The 22,260-nt window shown below is 41.2% G+C and overlaps 1 protein-coding gene across 4 annotated transcripts in view; it reads left to right on the top strand.

Annotated features, from left to right (window-relative positions):
• The first annotated feature begins 174 nt into the window (after window positions 1–174).
• The window catches only part of sh3pxd2aa (SH3 and PX domains 2Aa), an 89,386-nt gene continuing 67,300 nt past the window's right edge, over window positions 175–22,260 (top strand). For 3 of the 4 annotated variants that reach the window (XM_057331117.1, XM_057331116.1, XM_057331114.1), the window contains exons 1-2: window positions 175–772; window positions 13,264–13,344. In XM_057331117.1, the coding sequence (XP_057187100.1) occupies window positions 701–772; window positions 13,264–13,344 (153 nt within the window). In that variant the 5' untranslated portion in view covers window positions 175–700. The remainder of the gene's footprint in view (window positions 773–13,263; window positions 13,345–22,260) is intronic. The other variant, XM_057331115.1, reaches the window with a different exon arrangement.

Genomic DNA, 22,260 nt, shown 5'->3' with positions numbered 1-22,260 from the left:
TTGTTAAACAGGCTAATTTCAGTTCAGTGGTTCATATTTACTCAACAGCTGCCCTTCAAACGCATTAGCTCAGACCGAAAGAAACACGCACTCTCGTTGTCTTTTGTACGAGTGGAGACAATGATATAATGTTTTTTTCGCTCTTGAACTGCAACAGAGCCCCTGTCGAAAAGCCCAACCCCATTTCCCAAATATCCAAGCGTGTGTGCGGCTCGCGCTTCCTGCCGAGCACTGACTGCGTTCTCCAGCGAGCACGGACCTCGCGGTGAATTGAATGCGCGTCCTGGCCTCAATGACGCGCTCCGCTCACGTTTGACGAGACCCCCCCCCCTCACTCCAGGTAGACTACAGTAGTCCAAGCAACACAAAGGATACGCGCCGATCCTCAAGTTATCCGTTCAACGACGCTTCGATTCGGATTCCACAACGAGAGCGCAGAACGCGTCTGGATTCGGCTGGCACGCGCAATCGTAGACTCGTTCTCAGAGCTATGGATATTATTAGGATTTGCGTTTTCCGCAGCCGGATATAAGTTTCATGCCCTGCTATTATATACTAGCTCTTTATCTGTATCAGGTCCAGACTGCAACAGTCGTGCGCGCTCATTGAAGAAGCACAGCGATATTATTCGCGCAAACGCGTTGGTGACCGTCCTCGCGCAGGGAATTTATTCAACCCGTCTCATCGTTTGATCGCCAAAATGCAGTTTCGCACAGTTTTGGATGTTAAAGTGGTGGATGTGGAGAAGAGGAGGAATCCATCCAAACATTACGTGAGTTGGCTGCCTATTTACATTTTGCGTCTTTCTCGAACCTGATGCGTTTCTTTCTGTAGCCTGCGGATAGACATCTGGATACCGACGAATAACATTTTCTGTGTCACTTGTATGAAATCGTGCAGCTTGAACTCATTGACACCCTTTAACACTTGTTTTGTATGTACCTGATATGAGTCCGAGAGATAATGGTTATTGGTGACGACGTGTGGTTTGATCAGATGGCGTCATGCAGTAACACCGCTGGCCTTTCAAGCTCAGCTGTAAGGGTCTCTCTCTTAATAAACTTTTATTCACATTGTCCAGAGTCACACCCCCTTTCGGACAATTTAGGCCACAACAGATTTCGAGGTTTGGTGGCCTGAAGAAGTACCCATATATGGCTGGAGTAGAAGCGTACGTATTGCCTGCAAAAAATGGGCTCTGAGGTTTCTTTTAAATATTTATGATAACACGCTTGGCAGGCATATATGCAGGGCCATGTTGTGGATTAGCAATAGAGTAGGTGTGTTTAAAGTATAGGTGAAATGAAGTTCAGAGTTTCTTATGTGGTGTGGTCCCTTTTGGCATTGACAGCATTTACTTGAGCGGGGATGTTTGTGCAAAACCTTATGGTCCGTGTTATTCCTGCGAGACTTGAGGAGGTCCTGAAGAGCATCTCGAGCGCCTTTAAAGAAGCCCGGAAATCCAGTCTTTTGTACAATAGGGTCAGTGTCCTGAAACGCCCCGTTTGAGCTCCGAATTGAACAGGAAAATCTCAGATTTGAACTTTTGGTTTTACACCAAACTCTGATAACTTGAAATTGTGATTTTGACATGTTGATTTCTAGACACCCTGTTCACCATCAGCCTTTTGTTTTTGTGTTTTAACTCCAGCAAGCTACAACTATTCTCAGATCAGCGTTAGTGCAACAACCTTCCCCCATTGCCATGATGGGATTCGGTGCATTCTCCCGGGAGAGCGAATACGCAGTCCCTTCCGCAGACTCTGGAAAGAGTAAAAAAAGAAAGGCAGTTGTTAGGTCTCATTAGCAATGTTTGTCAAACAGCTGGCTGTGCTTTCCGTATGAGATGAAGGGAGAGAAAGGAGGAGGGGAACTGTGAACCCACATGCTCTTGTTTTAATCCCCAGAAGTGGTCTTGACTTCCTCTCTTTGAATGGAAGCTCGGCTGTTTTTAGACAAAACATATGAGAACTTTTTTCTTTTCGTACTTAAGACAAGTAAGGTTTAAGCGCATGGAAGGATGGTAGAGAACGGTCTCAACCACAGGTTTGTCATCGTGAGTCAGTTAAGGATTTACGAAAAATAGGAGTCATGCAATGGAATATGTTTCATGTTTCCAGGCAGGAAGTCAACACACAAACACTCCTCATGGTGGATGGAGTTGGTTGTGTTATTTCTTAAAGGAGCCATGAATTAAAACCACAATTTTAACCCGAGATTTTGTTGTGTAAGAGGGGAATCGTATTCAAGCGAACATCCTGTAAGTGTCAGAACTGAAAACGCCCTTGTTACTGAAATTACAACTGTTATTGACACCAGGCTCAGCGAACGCCAGGTCCTGGAATGCACCTATCTATTGATGGTTGAACACCGCCTCCACAGAAGAATATCAACGACTACTTCTCTAGCCCCGCCCACTGGTTCGCGCATGACTTTAGCCACACATAGTACACACTCCCGCATTTGTGATGATCGACAAACTGGTAACCATAGCAACATATTTTTCGGCTAAAGATTCGTTTTGTCCATCAGTTTAAACTAAACTGCTGATATGCGCTCTTTTGCTGTGTTGCCATGTTTGTTATTAATAAGCGCTTTTATGCTTGTTGTTTGGTCTTAGATCAAAAAGCCTCGGCACTTAGGTCTTAATAAATGGTCTGTTGCAGATTTTAAGAATTTTTGGTCTTATAAAATATAGAAACAATTTGCATTTTAAGGTTTGTTTTTGTCTTGGCTTTATTTGCTTATTTTTTTCTGTGAAGATCTGGCAACCCTGTCACTTTAGCGAAGGGCTCTCCAGAGCGGCTACCGTGTCATATGTGCAAAAGTGAGGACTTCTTTCACTGTTATTTTTATTTAGAGCGACCAAGCAACAAACATGCAACATTGTGCAGCGCCTGGTTGTGGAAGAACACAGTCGCTTCCTTCGGATTCTGATATGCGTGGTTGAAGTTTATTTTTAAGTATGTTCCTGCTCACGTGGGTGAAACATTGAGCATTTGTTCGCTGAGAGACTAAAATTAAAAAGCAGTGCTGTGCAGTCAATATTGTATCCGACAGGAATGGCGCAGCAATCGTATGTGAGTAAAACATATTTGTACTATGCGTCACTATTGCTTTGTTAGAGATCGCTTGATATGTTCTTATAATGTGTAACCTAACATTACGTGTCTAACCAAATTCACAGAAGGCTCAAACTTTACTTCCAAGTCTTCAATGCGGCACGCCCATTAAAAAGCGTTTGACAAGACAGCCTCAAAACCCGGGTAGAAAATAGCCTATTACTTATTGATTTTGATGTTTTCGTATGTAAAAACCACGCGAATGTCATAAGCAGACCTCATACAACAGTATAAAACAATAAACAAGCCCAGTTCAGGACACCTTTAATAAGAAGAATAAGAATAGTGTGTGATGTGTTTTTTCACACACATACACACGCACGCACACACACACGCACACACACACACACAATTCATTACAGTACCCTGATTCCCACCAGAGACCCATCGAGATGTGTGTTGTGTGCGAGCGTTTTGAGGCTCTCCCCAGACAATCTGCTGCCTTGACAGCTTTTGTCCATGACACATTTTCTTTACCGTTTCCATCTGTTAGATTACCGTTATTGGCCACAACAAGAAAATCATGCTACGACATGCCACGCTGAGATTGTGTTGTGTGTATCATGCCCTGCGAAACACTGTTATTGACTGTGAAAAGGGACAGAGGCCATGAACTCTGAGATCTGAGTTCAACCCAAAATGACTTTTTGTATTTACTCATCTCTGTGAGTAAATGAAAGCATTTGGGGATCAGGGGTTGTCACTCCAAAAAGCACTTTAAAGACTGGAAATCTTCTAATGCCATACAATTTGGGGGCGAATGGACCAAAATTAATTTCAAGACCTCAACTTCTTTGGTATTGTAGCTTGCTGTACAAATCTCAGTTGCACTTCAGGTTTGACATCATTGACAACAAACATTGTTTTTGTCGTTCCTCGCTAAAATCTGCATGGCTTTTGAAGATTTTAGGGTTGTGAGTGCATGGACTGCTTTATAATCTCTCATTTCTGTTGTTATAGTTTTGCCTTCAGTTTTATAATAAAAAATATTTTAAATAATCTGTCGATTTCACGTTAAATGTGGGGTTTTTTTTAGCAATTTTTATGTGCATTTGTGATTTTATAACTTATTTAGTTCATTTTTATTTTGCTTTGTTAGTTTATTGTTTTATTTCAGTTTTAGTTTAGTTTAATTTATTTTCAGTTAATAATTTGATTATTTTTTTATCTTATTTCAGTTTATTGCTGAGGCAAAGTTTCTTATTTTAGTTTAGTTTTTCAAATAATATTTAGGCAGATTTTTTTACTTGATTTCAATTATCAGAAATGTTTGGGGTAGTACTCATGTATGGTGTGACCTGTACAAAAAAACTGTACAATGAAGGTAAATGTCTTTATATTATAATTATAAATATTAATAAAATAAAATAATATAATATATTATAAACAGTTTGTTTTCTAAAGGTTTGCAATGTCACACAATTGGACACATGTGTGGAATATTTGTCAACTACCCTTTTAGTTTTTAGTACAACCTTGAACAGCATATAGGTTTGGAAAAAGAAAAACCCAGATTTTTCTTTTCTTTTTTTTGTTGCTGATTTGTCCCTATAAAGCATCCCCCTTCCTCCAAAATCATTTAGATCCTCCATTTATGTACTGACAAAAGACTCCGGGTGCATCCTGTCTTTCGTCGCCTGTCTTTAATTTCCATGTTTTCCTTTCCATTCCTTTCTCTCCTCCTCCTCTTCTCTTGTTCCCTGTCCAACATGACATCTCGAAGCTCTGAAGCTCATTGCCTTTTTCTGTACAGTTGATGTCTGTAGCGGAATAAACTCTATTGCTTTCGGTGCAGCTTGATTACATCATCGAGAACAAATGATTCCAGAGCCGCTGGTGACAACATGTGTGGGCAGGAAGTGAGCAGCAGGCATCGTGGGAAATGGGTTCTTCTCTCAGAGTAGCCCAAAAAGATACGAAGTTATTCTGCAAATGAATGTTGCGTCACGCTACATATTTGACAGCGTCTGTTTAATAGATACGCTTGGAATTATGTGAACTAATGAGGATGTTTTGTGGTTTTATGGCCTGATGTACAGAATCGGGCTTTGTGAAAGGGCACTGGGATGGAAGATGAAATTGGCGTGTCTGAAAAGCCGTGTAGGTGTAATGGAGCTGAGAAATAGCAGTGAAATGGTCCTTCTCTATCAATTCTGTCCGTGCCGCACTGTTACACATTTGGTAGACGAGTCTTGCGGTGAGGGATGGCAATTCACTCCCAGGTTGAGTCAGTGAACATGTCCCATTTCCATTAGCAATAATCAAAATTATATTTATCGCTATTTATTGGTATGTTGACTATTTTATCGATTTATTGGTATAAGCAGATGAACGTGTTTTAAAAAGAATGGTTTCACAGCCAGTTTTTTGGACTTCCGTTTGGAACATAACTACGTAGTTGCCCTGATTGTTGTCCCTTCGAAGCGCACTTAGTAGACACAATCTATGTCGTTGGGAACCTTCCAGTTGTTTTTGTACACTGACACACTTATATAGTATTATTTGGTAACACAAGGTTGTATTTGTTAACATTAGTTACTAACAAAATATACAACTTAAACGTGCCACTGGCTACAGTGCGTTATTGATACCATATTTGCAGTTGAGAAAACATAGATTGACCATTAATGATGATGTCAGTAGTTGGTTTTTGACTTATGATTTAGTTTTGGAGGGCAGAAAGCTCTGAAAGGCTAGAGGTGATGACACTGAAAAGCTTACGTGTACGCTGACTTGACACCTTTTCAACTGCACTTCTCCAGGAAACCCTTCCACTTCCTGTACCACATCCCTTCTGGATGCTGGAAATCTACTCGTTTGCGTTTGCACATAGTGGAAGAGGTCAAGAAAAGATGGCCAGTGGCTGCAGGAAACTGGAACTGAACCGCAAAATGCAAAAGAATGATCCTGTCACGGGTTTATTTGGCAGAGATGATGTGAGATGTGAGGGTCATTCAGCCCAAATGTTGAGCACATTAATCCATGAGGTGGATCGGAAAGTTCCCTTTCATCTCTTTCTCCCTATGTACGTGATGTTTAATTAATGATTTACAAGCCTGTGGGAAAATTAGCCTTTGAGAAGCTCATTACCAGTGACCCCGCCTACAGTTCTGCATCTTAAACTGTGCAGTAAACATTCACCCCCAGAGATCTCCAGTAGGTGCTGGTGCCAACCTTTTTATTTGATGGGAATGTCTTTGTAGGACAAACAATGTTTTTTATGTCACATTATCAGATATCAGAGATGTTGTAGGCCATTTTTAGCTATGGGCAGGAGTTTATTTTTTATTATGTGACAACCTAACTGCTGGCCAGTTTGTTTGTTAAAGATGCAATCTGAATGTAAAAATCCTAATAAAAATACTTAAAAAAAAAAAAAAGATGCAATCTGTAACTTTTTGCTTAAAATAAACAAAAAACTGTCATTTATTAAGGTTAGAACATACCCCGGTTCACAACGGTAAACTTGTAATAATGATAGATAAGTTGAGCGGTTGGGTACAATTCGGCAGAAAATGTTAGTCGGACGTCATTTGACATCAACTCACGTAAAGAAAAGAACATGAAGTAACATGCAATTTTATGTTTCAGACAGAGATGATGACGTAGAAGAGAAACTTACGGATTGCAGCTTTATTGAATTCTATGATGGTATGAATGTAGTACAATCAGACATATGGTAGATGGATAGGCTTTTATATGTCTCGAAATAGTTTCTTTAGGCGGGGTTGACTCGCTTTAGTGGTAAGGCCTGTACTTTAAGCCCCACCAAGACTGCTTAAAGTTTCCTCATCCTTTTCTTTATGACAAATCTGAAGACCTTCACGAGTAAGTTTCTCTCTCTGTTTTCACCTTGTATAAAGCCAAAATCTGCATATATTGCAAAGCTGGTGTTTATTTGAAAAATATGTGGATTTTTGACATATTACTGTAGTATATTTATTAAAAAAAGCTTCGGTTTTAGCATCACGTCTCGGTATTCAGACCTGGTTTAAGAGTGTTTATACTGACTTCTTATAAGTGGTGTAAATGCATATTACAATTTTTTACATGTTAAGGTTTTTTTTATCAGTGGATGATGAGCTTTGTCTGGTTCCATATTTTGTGGATTATTGATGATTGCCTGGAGGTTCTGAAAAACCTAAAACAGGTTTTTATCTGTGAGCACTGCATGTCATTGAAAACAGAAGGTGAATGAGAAGTTGTGTGCTAGATGTGGACTAGATGTGTAAGTGTGATGTTCTTTTTTAGTACACTTATTATATTCAGTGTCACTTTGGCTTCCGGGAATCCAGCTGTTTTGTCTTAATCATGATCTCTGGTTCTTTCATCAGAGAATTGTTTAGAAGAGGGAGGTCTCTCCGTTGTATTGCATTTGCTCTCCTCCATCTATGAGTTTTTAGAAATACTTTGCGTTGCGTTCCTTCCACACTATTGATGGTCATAATCATAGCTGATTTTAAAGAATAGACATTTTCTCAAATTCTGTCATCATTTACTCACCCTTAAGTTTCTCCAAACCTGTATTCATTTCTTTGTTCTGTTGATCACAACAAAAGATATTTGGAAGAATGTTTGTAACAGTTCTGGGCCACTATTGACTATAGTAGTTATTTCCTTGCTATGATAGTCAATGGTGCCCAGTGTTGCTTGTAACTAGTTACTAAATAATTAGTTACTGTAATTTAATTACTTTTCCCTTGAAAAAGTAAAGTAAGGGATTACTCTAATTTTTCTGAAATTTAATTACAGTTACTTCTGATGTAATTAAACTAAATACTGTGTGTAATATACAGTATGTGTGTGCAATAGTGGAATTGACATCAAAATTCAGTCTAAATTTAAAATCTGTGCTTTAATGTATAATTCTCACATTTGTAATACTTTGGTCATTTAATAATACTACTTAATGAAGTTTTATATGATTTATTTGAATGAATTAAGAGTCGTTTCATGTCTATCCTTAAATCACTTAACTAATAAAGGTTGATATAGGATATAGAAAGTAATTAGTAATAAGTAACTAAATACTTTTTGGAGAGAGTAATTTGTACTGTAATCTAATTACACTATTGAAAATGTAATTAGTAACTAGTAATTAATTACTTTTTCAGAGTAACTTACCCAACACTGATGGTGCCCCAGAACAGTTTGGTTACAAACATTGTATTTTGACTTTTATATTTGTTGCTCATTGTAAAATTAGTAAGTGCACACTTGTTCCAGTGGCTTAGTTGGTTCTGTTTCAAAAGCACCTCCAAAGCCCTCAGAAATGTGTTTTTAGCTCTCCGGGATAGCAAAGTCTTGATATTCTGGGCGTGGGCTTTCGGCAATCCTATTTTCCACCGTGGTTGCCTTCAGGACGGTTCCATCGGCCAATCAAGACAGGGTTGTTGAACGTGCATCTTTGACACACACACACAGACGGGCAAATTTGGGGCTGCCCTCTGCTGTGAAATGACAAATTACAGTTGGGCAAGGAAGGGCAGATTCAGCAAGCAAACATGCCAGTCCGGTCAAGGGTCTTTAAATAACTTCTGTACGCACCCACACAGGCACCGAGTATCTGTGTAGCTCTTGCTCTCAAAGAAATGTTCTCACACTCTCTATCTCACACGTTTACACACACCTCATTCCGCGGCACGCCGTGTGTGATAAGCATGCATCTGTTTGGATAGCTGCACACGCACGCTGTGGGAAACGGCATGATGTGGTTCAGCCAAGGTCCTTCCCAGCATTCACATGATAGAGGGGGCACTTCAACCTGGCACAACGAAAAAACTCACATACGCATGTGAGATATCTGTCTCGCGGCACACTTCAGAGATTCCACGGTCTCTCTCTGTCCCCTTCTGTCAAGCTCTACCACAGACATCTGCCCGTTTTGTACGATATCGCTCATATTTCATTACGTGCAAAAATGCTGAGGCAGTTTCCCACTTTATGGTGCGTGACATAATATTTGATACACGACTTAAACTCGTGCCCCTGTTATATGAGGACACGGTAAATCAAACACTTTGCTTGTCTAATAATTGAGGCCAGACTGTGCTCAACTTATAGGAAAAACTTAACAAGAGAGACTTTCACACAAGGATCGGCTATCAGCTATCCACTGATAGCTTCACTATTAGTCGGAACCTGAAAATGTTTCACGGCATTGTCGTCAAAACATTTACAGAAATATCTTTTAAAAATGGGAACCGTAGCCTTTTAAATAGCAAAGTTCTTATGGTTATTGTTACTACTGTAAAAGCACAGTACATCAATGGTTAATTTCTTCATTTAAAGGACATTTCTTTTCTTTTGCCCTAGTATGATTTTAATGTTTTTTTTACAAAAACATTCTAGTGTAAACAGGGTTATAATTGCCTTAAATGTTTTTGTTCCCATCCCTTGAAAGAAAAATGATTTTTTACATGATTCGCGGCTGTGTTATGTGTCAAACTGTACTCAGTATTTGAAAAACTATTTGTGTGGGTGTTAAACAAGTACAGTTTAACCACAAGACACAACTTTCTAGACAGTAATATATTTGTGTTTAGATATAGCCTATAGCCTAGTGTGTAACTCGCTGCTGTCCTTCTGAAACCTCGTATCTCCATATTTTGTGATGTTTATTATTTGCCATAAATCATTATTATTTGTCACCCTTTATGTTCATCACTGGGTTTTGCAAATATCTAACCAATAAAAAGTTTTAAAAAGTGCTTGTAGACTTTGACAACACAGTTATTTATCATTTAAAAAGTACAGTGTTTTTTTTTCATTTCCTAAGAATACTGAATTTGAACATTGAACAGGATAGCCACAAAATATATACATAAATAATATTTTTAACACAGTATTTCTTTTTTGTTGTTGTGGTATTATAAAATACTTTCTTTTAGGGCATCCTACTTTTTCGACATGCTCTTTGTTTTGACATTGTGTATCAGGGAACCCTTTGAGAAATTAACCAGGGTTTTATTAAAGTAAAAGATTAGCATTGTGTAACCATTTGTATTGTGTGAACTATGGTTACTGTAATAAAAATGGTTAAGTTTCATCAAGGGAGTATGCATACTCGGATACAGTATGACATATATGTCGCACGTGCTACTAAAAAATAGGTCGGTGCTAAGAATAAATTAGCCAGTGTAGCACGCATGCGTTTCAGTTTGGCAGCTGCATTAGACAGAGCTGCTTGTTTGTGTGAAGTGCGTTTGTCATTGTGCATGTTTGTGTGTGACATCAAATCAATGGCACACTGCTATTTTACTTACTTTTAGTCTATTTTGCGAGTTTTTCGGCTGCATTGAGTCACTATAACTAGATGAAGACGCGCATACGGGGAATCCTGTTATATAAATATGTCATCTGGCTGTTCTGCGTGTCTGAGTGAAAGAGCTGCACAGTTTAATGTGCTACACGCGTGACTGCACTGCACTGTATGATGATATAAACACATGAGCTTCATCTCCAGAGTTGCTCTGAGAGTTTATTTCATGAACATTTTACTGTTTGATTAAAGCTATCGTCAAACACACACTAAACTCGAGCATCTTCCCGACGAAGGTTCAAACACACTATAGGAATTTCACTGCAGTTAAAAGGAGCAGTTTGTAACATTTCCTGAGGCTCAGTGGATAGAGCATGGCGCTAGCAACGCCTAGGTCATGGGTTCGATCCCAGGGGATTGCACATAGTCAGAAACAAATGTATAGTACAATGCAATGTAAGTCGCTTTGGATAAAAGCGTCTGCCAAATGCGTAAATGTATGAGTAAATGTATCTCAAATGTTTCCAACTACTTGTAAAACGTGACCTCATCCGCTAACATGATTTCTCGTTCCCGTCTGATTGATGGCCATCAGCGGTGGAGTTGAAGACAACATATGCCATCATTCCACGCTCCTTCACAGCGTCATCAAGCTCCACCATTGTTGTTGTTTTGATCGTGCGCCCTCTAGCAGCAGTTTTTACAAACTGTAGCTTTAATATAGTAAATAATATAATATACTAAAGTAATGTATGTGGACAAATATACCACTATTGTACAGTATAGTAAAAAATGAAAAACACAAAACTTTAAAACAAATAAAGAAAATTAAAACAAATTTAGGTAAACAAAAAATGATATGGCGCTCATTTTTCCATCTGTATGTATCGTTAATGTCATTTGTCAGTTACCTGCGTATTCATGTGATGAACTGCACTTGTGCTACAACTGTTTGGCCTGTGCTAAAACCAGTAAAACCTCTGTAGCACCAGTGCTATGTGCAAAAAAAGTTAACGTACAGCCTCCACGTAACAGACCATACCGTGGAGAGATGTCAACACCCTGCCCGAGTGAGATTATATTTGATTTAGCCATATTGGACAATTGGTGTTTCTTTGAAGGCTTATTGCCAGAAAGGTGTAATCAGAGCATCATGTAAATAAGTCTAATATCGCACACTTACAAGATGTACTTGCTGTCAGTAAATGTGCTGAATATAAATCAGATGTGTTTGAAAAAAATCAAAAGCATGGTCGAGTGTACAGTATGTGAAGACAGACATTTGTTTGTATGTTGCAGCAGGTCAATCTGTGTATCTCAGCTATAGTATTGATTGTTTTGACTGTCACATTAAAACTAGGTCAAGCCATATGTAAGTACAGTTTGTAAACGACTTAAAATGCGCTTAACTGTTTTACTTCTCTGCCGCTAGCAGAACTGCAAAAAAATTGATTTTTTTAAAGCAAACGTGAGAGCGGTGTGTCCATGTTATAGGCAATTTTATGGATGGATAGGGTGTTGTGAGTGATTGCCGAGGCCTTGCTGTGTGTTGCAAACATGTTCTTGGTGCTTGGTAGGAGGTTGCTTACTGGTTGAGGTCAGAATGCCCATCGGCGAGTTTCTGTGGTATTACTTTCTGTAGCAATGGGTGAGATTTTCTCAAGTCTTAGATTTTCCCACAAAGTTCATTGTCCTTTATGACCTCCCGAACAGCCCAACCACACTTCCAAAGTTTGGTCAAACAAGTAGCCCCGCCCAAACTCACACCATTGGTTGAGCCTGAAATCGTCATGTTGGACTAGGGATGCTCATTTCGTTTAATTTCCCTAACCGAGAAGACAGAAGACAGACAATCAGAGTTAACATATAGCATATTTTTCTTTCAGCATACAGAAATTTAAAAAACGTATGATTTAATGGTCATTTAAAAACGTATTATTTAATTAATATTATTATAAAAAAATAACAGTTGAACAGTCAATATGAACATCCTATGTTGGACCAGTCAATTGTACAGAATAACAAATCCACTGCGTTTACACTAAAATGACATGCACAAACATATTTGATTATTTTTGTTTAGCGTCGTCATACTCGGAACAATACTTCATATCAGATGCATGAATAACATGACAAAGCATGTCATAAATGACAAATCACATGTGTCCTGTGTTATGAGAACAGAGGAAGCCTAGAGGTGAGCCGGGTGCGAGACATTGTCATTGTCCTTGATGTCATTTGCGAACAGGAGTTTCCCTACATTTAACAAATGCTCTGTGTCTGATGGTGGCCTTGTGAATGTAGATATCTTCATTCTGTCTGCAGGACAATAGAGAAGGATTTGTCAGAAACCATACGTGTGCAGGAAAAACTTCCTGACTAGACCGTGGTGTTTCGTGACCACAACATGCTGCTCTGTGATCTTTGAACAACGGTTCTCGAAATCCTGTTTCTTTCTTCCTAAAATGAGTTATGTCGCAAAATGTCCAAGCGACAATTGATGTGCATTCCCTGATAGCACACATACATCTGGGAGATGTCTATTTGATATCTGCATTTACATCTGCAATACGTCTCTGAGACGTTTCCTGTCAGATGTCATATAGACATCTAGAAGATGTCTGTAAATTGTTTATGATTGAGAATGTGTGTAAAACCCTTTCTAAGATGCTTAGCAGACGTTTTTACACAGCAGATGTTTTCCAGATCTTTAGCTGACATCAAACAGACATACCTGTGCTATTTGGGTTTTGTTTTATGAAGCGTTTCATAATTGTGAATAGTATGTTTTGTGGCTTATATCGCAATGACCTGTGTCTTGATATAGTATTAATTAAAGACGTATTTAACATTTAATGCTCTTTCCTCTATTTTTTTCAGGTATATCTCATCAATGTCACATACTCAGACTCCACTTCTCACATCATCTACAGAAGATACAGTAAATTCTTCGACCTTCAGGTAACTCATGTTTAGCGTTGGTCTTTTTGGTTATTTTTGGAAATTTTCTAGGGAAGGAATCATTGCTTGATTTGGATAGCCGACTTGACATCCAGCAACCGAGGAATCCATTTGTCACTAGTTTTTGAATCTTTTTTTATTGGTGGTGCTGTAGAGAGAGCGAATTAAAAGATGCAGATTTGAGGACAAAGTTTAGCTTGCTGTGCTAGCATGCTAATGTAGCGTGCTAGTGCGGTTTTGTCTGTTTGCCTATTTCTGTCACTTCCCTTGTGGTTTAATACCATACATAATGATACATGACACGTTATCAAAACAATAGCCAACAAAAACCATAATGTATAGGTTGGTGGAGCGTTGCGGCTATGGGTTTGAATCCACTGACTGATGAAATGTACCTTGAATGCACTTCAAGCTGTTTTAGATAAAAGCATCTACCAAACACACGAACGTAAATCAATAATAAGGATTTAAAAAAAGAACCTGATCCACTTCTAATGTTGTTTAATGTAGCGTTCCGCCGTGTGCTACAGGACTCAGTCGAGGGCTTTGCTGGACTGACATTTATGAGTGTATTTTACACAATAAAAGAGCAACTCTTCGACATAGCTGTAATGTTTAGATCTCAGGACACCTCAGCCAGGAACAGTATTTGCTTTGGAAGCAGAACGGAGGAAAGGCAGCATTCGCACCCAAACCTTCAGGTGCAGCCGGGCCCCTCGGTAAAGTCTGGGAAGAAATGTAGAGATTGTGGATGACTGAGCACATTTAGTTGCAGTGTAAGCATGTCTGTTTGCGAGTGTATTAAGATGCATGTTAGTACAGCACTGGATAAGTATATTTGCGTCTATAAATAGTGATCAAAAAAGTACTAATAAGTTAGGTTTTTGGATGTAGTTTCTTTATAAGACCATGAATTGTTCCGGACTCTAGTTAGTGTTCTCCACAGTGTGTTAAGGAAATTGTTGTTCTGTTAAAAAACTTCAGTGTTTTACTAAAGCGGTAATGACGGCTGTGTTGTGCCGGGGCATCGAGGTAAAGTCAAAGCCTCCATTGATAAACCAAGAGGCCGAACCACCACAGTCAATCAGCTCCCTCCTCCCCTGTTCCTCTCTTGCCGTATGGGATAAATGGCTGGAAGAAAAACAAACATAAGGAAGAAGGATGAACATTATGAAGCTGTCAACGTCTGGGATCGTTTTAAGAAATGTATAAATAATGCATTCGGCATTATTCGATTTTGGTAGCTAAGCACTTTTGGTCGTTCAGAATTTAATCATTGCTTTGTGGGATGTGATCTGGTTCACAGTATTCTGGAGCTGTGCAGGTTTGGGTTTGAATTTGGGGAAGCGCTTTTATTAGCCCCATGCTTTAGCTGTTAGGCTGTTTGAAAGGAAAAATTGTGTCTATAAATTCGTCCACATTAAAGCGCTGTTGCGACTAAGCACATTCAGACTGACGGCTTTGATTGAAACCAGAACTTGTCTTTTATGAAAATATGTAGATTCGCACCGCCCTAATTATAAGTCTGTCACGTATGACGTCACGTAGCTCATTCTAAAGGCGTCCACAAAGAACGCTAACTGTAACGCTAACTGTGTTGCTTCCACACCAATGCACAATAACATTAAGGGGGTTATAAAGTGTTTGGTCAATGTATCCAAAGATTCTTATCTGTAAGAAAACGCTCTGTGTCGTTGTTTGTGCGCTGTTTGTTAGCATTAGCATATTGCACACATCTGGTTCAAACAAAATAAGTGAGCTGTGTTTATTAGCTTCACGCACACACTGGCAGCTGGTTAAACAATGTTTAACAGTTCCTTAATGCTTCACAGTTCGCTTAAAGTAAATTCATGCATGCTGACCAGGAAGATCTTATGCTGTCATTTGGCTAGTTTCTGTTAGCTAAGCAGAGTTCATCAGTCGTCCAAACACAAAAAATTTGTGTTAACTTTTTGAAGGCATGAGTACTAATTACAGGATTGATGAAATCTTCTTTATTTTCATTGCAACTATGACCATTAAAGTTTCTATTAGTCACACTAAAAATACACAAATTGCCCACAGGTAAGCTATGGTTACCGCGCAAGCACCATAGTCAATTTTCAAAAAGGGATCGTTGTATATTCTTGGATGTATATTGGGAAGCCTGTATTGTTTGTACTTCTAGGTTCTTGTTTGAAGTTCCACGTCTATTTTGTCCTCTCTGGTCTCTGTGGGAAACCACCCACATAGCTTGTGTATAGCTAAAAACACATCAAGGCCATTTGAAAACGCCGGTATTGTAGCAATTTAATGAAGCAAATGGAAGCTTGCATCTGCCATCTTCAGTTTTTTTTCACATTCTCCTTCATTTTGCAATCTAAACCAAGTCTTGTAAGGATATGCAGGTACAGAATGATGTTTTGTGAGCGGAATACTAAAGAGCTGACCTCGGCTGGTTAGGTTACTCCTCTCATCCTGCTTTGAGGAGGTGGGCGTGTCTTACTGTCAAGTCCTCTGGCTGTTCTTCAGTACTGTATTGTGCTCAGCTCCTCATCTGATCATACAACACTGCTGATTACTGACATCTGCATAATGTAGGAGGGGATTTATGTTAAATTTGTCTTTCATAGCTTTTATGTTTCGTTTGGATGAAGGGGAATCTGAATTTAATGAATGATAAAATCATAACAAGGGTATAGGCAGGATCTGGTCTGACAGGGGTTTTGAGTAACGGGAACGTCGGGAAGGGTGAGGATGGTGGCGTTTTAAGTTTTTTAAACAACAATGCTTTTAAAGGAACATTTAGGAGATGTAACTTCTCCATGTTTGTTTTAGCGCCCTCAACAGTGAGCCAGAAAATGTTGGATTGTTAGCATGCTAAACCTGAGAAGTTGCGTCCCTAATTTTTCTGTTTAGTTATGTGTATCTTTAATAAGTTATTTTCCCATTTAAAGGAATAAATCACTCAACAATCTTATAATTTTTTCACCCTCATGCCAGATGTACAGGTGCTGGTCATATAATTAGAATATCATCAAAAAGTTGATTTATTTCACTAATTCCATTAAAAAAGTGAAACTTGTATATTATATTCATTCATTACACACAGACTGATATATTTCAAATGTTTATATCTTTTAATTTGATGATTATAACTGACAACTAATGAAAATCCCAAATTCAGTGTCTCAGAAAATTAGAATATTACTTAAGACCAATACAAAGAAAGGATTTTTAGAAATCTTGGCCAACTGAAAAGTATGAACATGAAAAGTATGAGCATGTACAGCACTCAATACTTAGTTGGGGCTCCTTTTGCCTGAATTACTGCAGCAATGCGGCGTGGCATGGAGTCGATCAGTCTGTGGCACTGCTCAGGTGTTACGAGAGGCCAGGTTGCTCTAATAGTGGCCTTCAGCTCTTCTGCATTGTTGGGTCTGGCATATCGCATCTTCCTCTTCACAATACCCCATAGATTTCCTATGGGGTTAAGGTCAGGCGAGTTTGCTGGCCAATTAAGAACAGGGATACCGTGGTCCTTAAACCAGGTACTGGTAGCTTTGGCACTGTGTGCAGGTGCCAAGTCCTGTTGGAAAATTAAATCTGCATCTCCATAAAGTTGGTCAGCAGCCAACTTTCTTTCTTAATTTTATACTAAAACGCTGTCATGTTATTTTCTTATGTGGTTCTCAGCACTGCAGAGCTCTACACAGCACATACATCCATTATTGAAATACAGATTTAGTGCTAATATATCATTATATAAATTTAGCAATTGATATATCACGTATCCACATAAACATACAGATTAGCGCTGTAAATTAAAAACTGGCAGAACGTTGGTAGATTAACTTTCAAAAATTTACTACACTGATCTGAAGCTAAAAATAAGAGATAACATGACATTTTAATATAAAATTATTAATATGTGTTTAAAGGGATAGTTCGCCCCAAAATAAAAATTCTGTCATCATTTACTCACCTTCTAGTTGTTTAAAATCTGTCTACATTTCTTTGTTATGATGAACACAAAGAAAGATATTTGGTAGAATGGTTATAACCAAACAGTTCTTGGACCCCATTGACTACCATAGTAGGAAAAATTACTTTATAATTTGTTTTGTTTTGTTGAACACAAAAGAAGATATTTTGAAGAATGTAGGAAAGCAAACAGTTCTGGGGCACTTTTGACCATCATTTTTTCTACTATGGTAGTCAATGGGGTCCAAGAACTGTTTGGTTACAAGTATTCGTCCAAATATCTTTCTCTGTGATCAACCAAACGAAGAAATTTATATAGGTTTGGAACAACTAGAAAGTGAGTAATTCATGACAGAATTTTCATTTATGGGTAAACTATCCATTTAAGTGAAGAAAGTATGTCGTACACATCTGGTATGTCATAGGGTGAATAAATTATGCAAGTATTTTAATATTTGAGTGAACAATTCTTTGAAGTGCTATAAAATTACTTTGAGAAAAACAGAAAACACGTCATTTAACAACATGTTTCTGTTTAGGGTTATTGATAAGCTGTGAGTGAACTAAAAGTACCTGCTGTCTCTTAGAGTGTCTTAGAATGCCATCGTGTAGGGTAAATAAGGATGATACCTCTGACAAAGAGATGTGGGAATGACATCTGCTTTGAGTTTTATTTTCATTTGCACCTAAACCAGACCCATGATGGTGGAATTTCCTGGATATTGACTGAAACGCTCTCTGCGGTTCTTCTGGAATCACCGTTGTTTGATGGCTACATTTCCTAGGACTTCAAAACTCTAGTTTACAGATTTAGGAAGGTTGTTGATATTCGCTTGTCTATCAAAAAATATCATTGATATTCAGTCTGCAACTGTTATCTGCACCATTCGCAGTTAAGGCCAGCATACAGGCTTGATTTTCCAGACCGTATGTCCTTAGAAACTTCCCAAACATGAATCCAAGTGAAACCGGATAATCTTATCCAGTACATGCTCTGGCAAACATAGGGTCATCCAGTCTAGATTTGGGAATGCGTAGGCGGCGTGGCCCTGCCTGGCTTAAAGTCCAAAATTGGCATTTAGACCACAAGGCACGGCAGGCACGCCACATCCCAACCAATGGCCTGAAGGAACTCGAGGTCTCAGCATTTTTCATGGATGCTCCACACTGCCTACTGTACTGAGGTCAGCAAGGGAAGAAGAGCCCTGATTGTTGATGCTGGATAAAGGCTTGTTTCATGAGTGGGGTTGAGATTTAGTCAGAAGACCGACAGCTACACTTCAGAGATACACACTGGCCTTGTGCTCAGAGGAACAATGGAGGGTTTTGAGTCTGTGGTGAAGGGAGACGTTGCCCTTGGCTCCTGATCTGAGGCCAGTTATATGCAAAGAAAAAGAAGCGGAAACTAAATTTAGTGTTTTACCAACCAGGACGTTCAGTTGGAGGTTTCCATCGTACTTCTTGATTTAACTCCTTGTAGTTGAGAAGAGTGGTGTTAGAGAAGGAAAGAGACTCATTGGAAAGAATAATCACAAATTATTTCTTTAGCATCTTAGTTGTTTCTACTATTCTGTAATAGGACTCTGTGGAGACTTTTAATGAAAAAACAGAAAGAGTATCTTACAGAATCCCCATTTTAAGGCATTATAAAGCCAAAAGGGTTTTTATACAAAGTTTGTGTGAGTTATGTATTTTATGCTTATTGGACTTTTAATTGGTTAGCTTAGCTACATGATACCATGAAACTCTTTGCCTGTAGAAAATTTACCCATGGTTTTATCATAGGTAATCTTTTTATAAAATTTAATATTATTTGTAAAACGTCTAGGTTACGACTGTAACCTCCGTTCCCTGATGGAGGGAACGAGACATTGTGTTGAGAGACAGACTGGGGATCTTGAGAACCTATCATCTCCGAGAGGAATTTAAAACACCAATGGGCTTTGGCGAATGGCACGTGCATGCCAGTCCCTGCCCCGTGCATACGGGTATAAAAGGGAGGTGGCAGCGGCCATTCACTCACCCTTTGGGCTGAGGAACCCGTGAGACATCTCCCGGTCGCTGCAGCGGGTTGGCGAAACATGTGGCATGAAGACACAATGTCTCGTTCCCTCCATCAGGGAACGGAGGTTACAGTCGTAACCGAGACGTTCCCCTTTAGTCAGTCTCTCGACGTTGTGTTGAGAGACAGACTGGGGACCTATCTTTACACGCCACGGCGCTGAGCCGTATCACGACCTCAAGCGGAGCGACACTGACTGGACTAGTGAGTCATAAGTGAGCGCTACTACGAGACTTAGTAGCATACCCTGAGAGGCTCGTACCGAAGGCCGTCACGGACGGTGGCGTTCGTCTCTATTAGTGAGCCAGCGCCATAAGGAACACTTGGGAAACACTGCTCTCCTCGTTGAAGAGTGTTACGGAGGCCACATCCTACCACAAGGGTTAGGAGGTTACATGTGGAGACACCAACATGGTCTCACCAGTGGCGAGAACAACATGTGAAAAAATGCGTCAGCCCGAGTAGGGGGGAAAGAACCCAGGTGGGGTAGCCCACCGGAGGGGAGGTCACAGGTTCACCGACAGGGGAACCAAGAGTGAGGAATTCAACATATGGGACGACCCTGCAGGGGAGTCACTAAGTATGGGGCAACAGTCAGAGTATAGGGGTCCACCTGAGCAGGGCGACTCTACCAGTACTGGACTTGGTTCCAACAGACCGCTCCGCCCGGTCTGTTACCACAATTGCCAATGCTTAGCGATGGATGGAATGCCTATACTTCGCCCTAAGGGGAGAAGTAGGGAGGCTAAAATAGAGCGCTAGACTCGCCTGGAGAGGGGAGAAGGCGCTTTCGCAGGCGTACACCCAACAGAGTTGCCGGTGGTATGTAAAACACGGGCTGACACTGGTTCCACGTGGAGGTTGTAAACCCTCGTGAAGGTACTGGGCGTAGCCCAACCCGCAGCACTACATATGTCTGCCAGAGAGGCGCCCTGAGCCAGTGCCCACGAGAAGGCACTACACAGAGTGGAGTGGGCTCTCACTGCAAGCGGGCAAGGGCAATCTCGGGACCGGTATGCCAAAGCAATGACATCCACAATCCAGTGCGCCAATCTCTGTTTGGAGACAGCCCTCCCCTTGTGCTGTCCCCCAAAACTGACAAAAGCTGCGCAGAGCTTCTAAGGCTCTGCGTGCGGCCCAAGTAGAAGCGCAATGTGCATACTGGACACAACATGTTGGAGGTTGGGTCTTCCTCCCGAGAGGGGAGCACCTGCAGGTTCACCACCTGGTCCCAAAGGGAGTGGTGGGAACCTTGGGCACGTAACTTGACCGGGGTCTCAGGATAACGTGAGAACTACCGGGCCAGAATTCTAGGCACCCATGGACACGGAGAATGCCTGGAGGTCCCCTACCCTCTTGATGGAACCGAGCGCCAGCAAGAGTGCCATCTTCATCGTCAGATGAGAAAGACTGGCGTCTCTGAGGGGCTCGAAAGGGGCCATACAAAGGCCCTGTAGGACCACATTAAGGTCCCAAGAGGGTACGGAGTGCGGTCGAGGTGGATTCACCCTTCTCGTGCCCCTAAGGAACCTGGTGACCAGGTCATGTTGGCCGAAGGACTTACCCTCCAAGAGATCGTGATGAGGGGCAATAGCGGCTACATATACTTTCAGCGTGGACGAGGAGAAGTTGCTCTCGAGTCTCCTGTAGGAAGGCCAGAGATGACCTAATCGGGCAACTCTGTGGGTTCTCCCCTCGGAAAGAACACCAGGACGAGAAGAGACGCCACTTATAAGGGTTTAAACGTCTAGTGGTGGGGGCTCTAGCCTGCAGGACGGTCTCCACCGACAGCAAGCCACTCAAGGTTTCCTCATCCCGTGCAGGGGCCAGACGTGGAGATTCCAGAGGCCTGGCTTGGGGTGCCACACCGTGCACTTCCCCTGCGACAGAAGGTCCTTCGTCAGGGGAATAGGCCAGGGGGGAACTGTCGTCAGAGCCACCAGGTCTCAGAACCAAGTCTGGTTGGGCCAGTAAGATGCAACTAACAGTACTTGGTGTCCCTCTTCCCTGACCTTGCACAGGACCTGTGCCCACAGCATCGTAAGTCTTCGACACGAGTGTCAAAGAGCTTACATGACCTGGAAGGGAGCCTTGGTCGACCCCTCCAAGTGGCAGCATCTGTGGTGAAGAAGTCGACATATCCCTTAGCTGCCCCGCCGTCCAGGGAAGTAACAGCTCCTGAGCCCGTCAGACAGGAACGCACCGCAAACAGCATATTCCACGTCTTTGTGAGCTCCTCATGCACCTCCAGGTCAGCCGCGAGCATTCCGGGGAGGGGCAAACACGGCCGTCATCTCTGCGTCGCCTCGTCTTAGGCTCGACCGCCTGTGGGTGGGAGCTCCAAGGAGTCTCCGCATCCGATGCCAGGAGGTAGCTGTCCGACGTTATGACAGAAAGTTTGTCCCTATCCTGTTGTCGAGTCTGCCCGCTATGGGACAGTACACCGCCGCCCATCAGGGACGAGCCAGGTGAGCGTGCCGGGGCACGGATGGTCCGCGAGCTGAAACTGGTGGAGTGACATCCATGGGAATCCCCAATCACCCCTGCCGCTCGCTGAAGCGGCAGTCGGACACGCTCAGGAAGCAGACGGGGTTGCAGCATTCTGGAGAACATAGCCAACCGTGACAGCAACATCTCGTGCCCGTCGGACTTGGGAATGAGTCTGTCATACCCAAGAACACAGCTGCGAGACATGCCCGAAGACAGCGCAGACTGTGAGAGGAAATTTGCTCTTTTAGAAATATCTGCGGCTCGCTGCCGAGACGCCCAGGGGAAATCCGCTAACGAGAGGGAGAAATCCACTGCTTCGCGTCATAAATCCAGCAGTCTGGAAGAAATCTCGAAGAGATGGAGCACTTGACATGTACGTCATGCAGGTTACGAAGAACAAA

Source organism: Triplophysa rosa, linkage group LG4, assembly GCF_024868665.1.
Source record: "Triplophysa rosa linkage group LG4, Trosa_1v2, whole genome shotgun sequence".
Taxonomy (NCBI): domain Eukaryota; kingdom Metazoa; phylum Chordata; class Actinopteri; order Cypriniformes; family Nemacheilidae; genus Triplophysa; species Triplophysa rosa.
The sequence above is the reverse complement of the archived record's forward strand: the minus strand, read 5'-3'. Positions and strand labels throughout refer to the sequence as shown.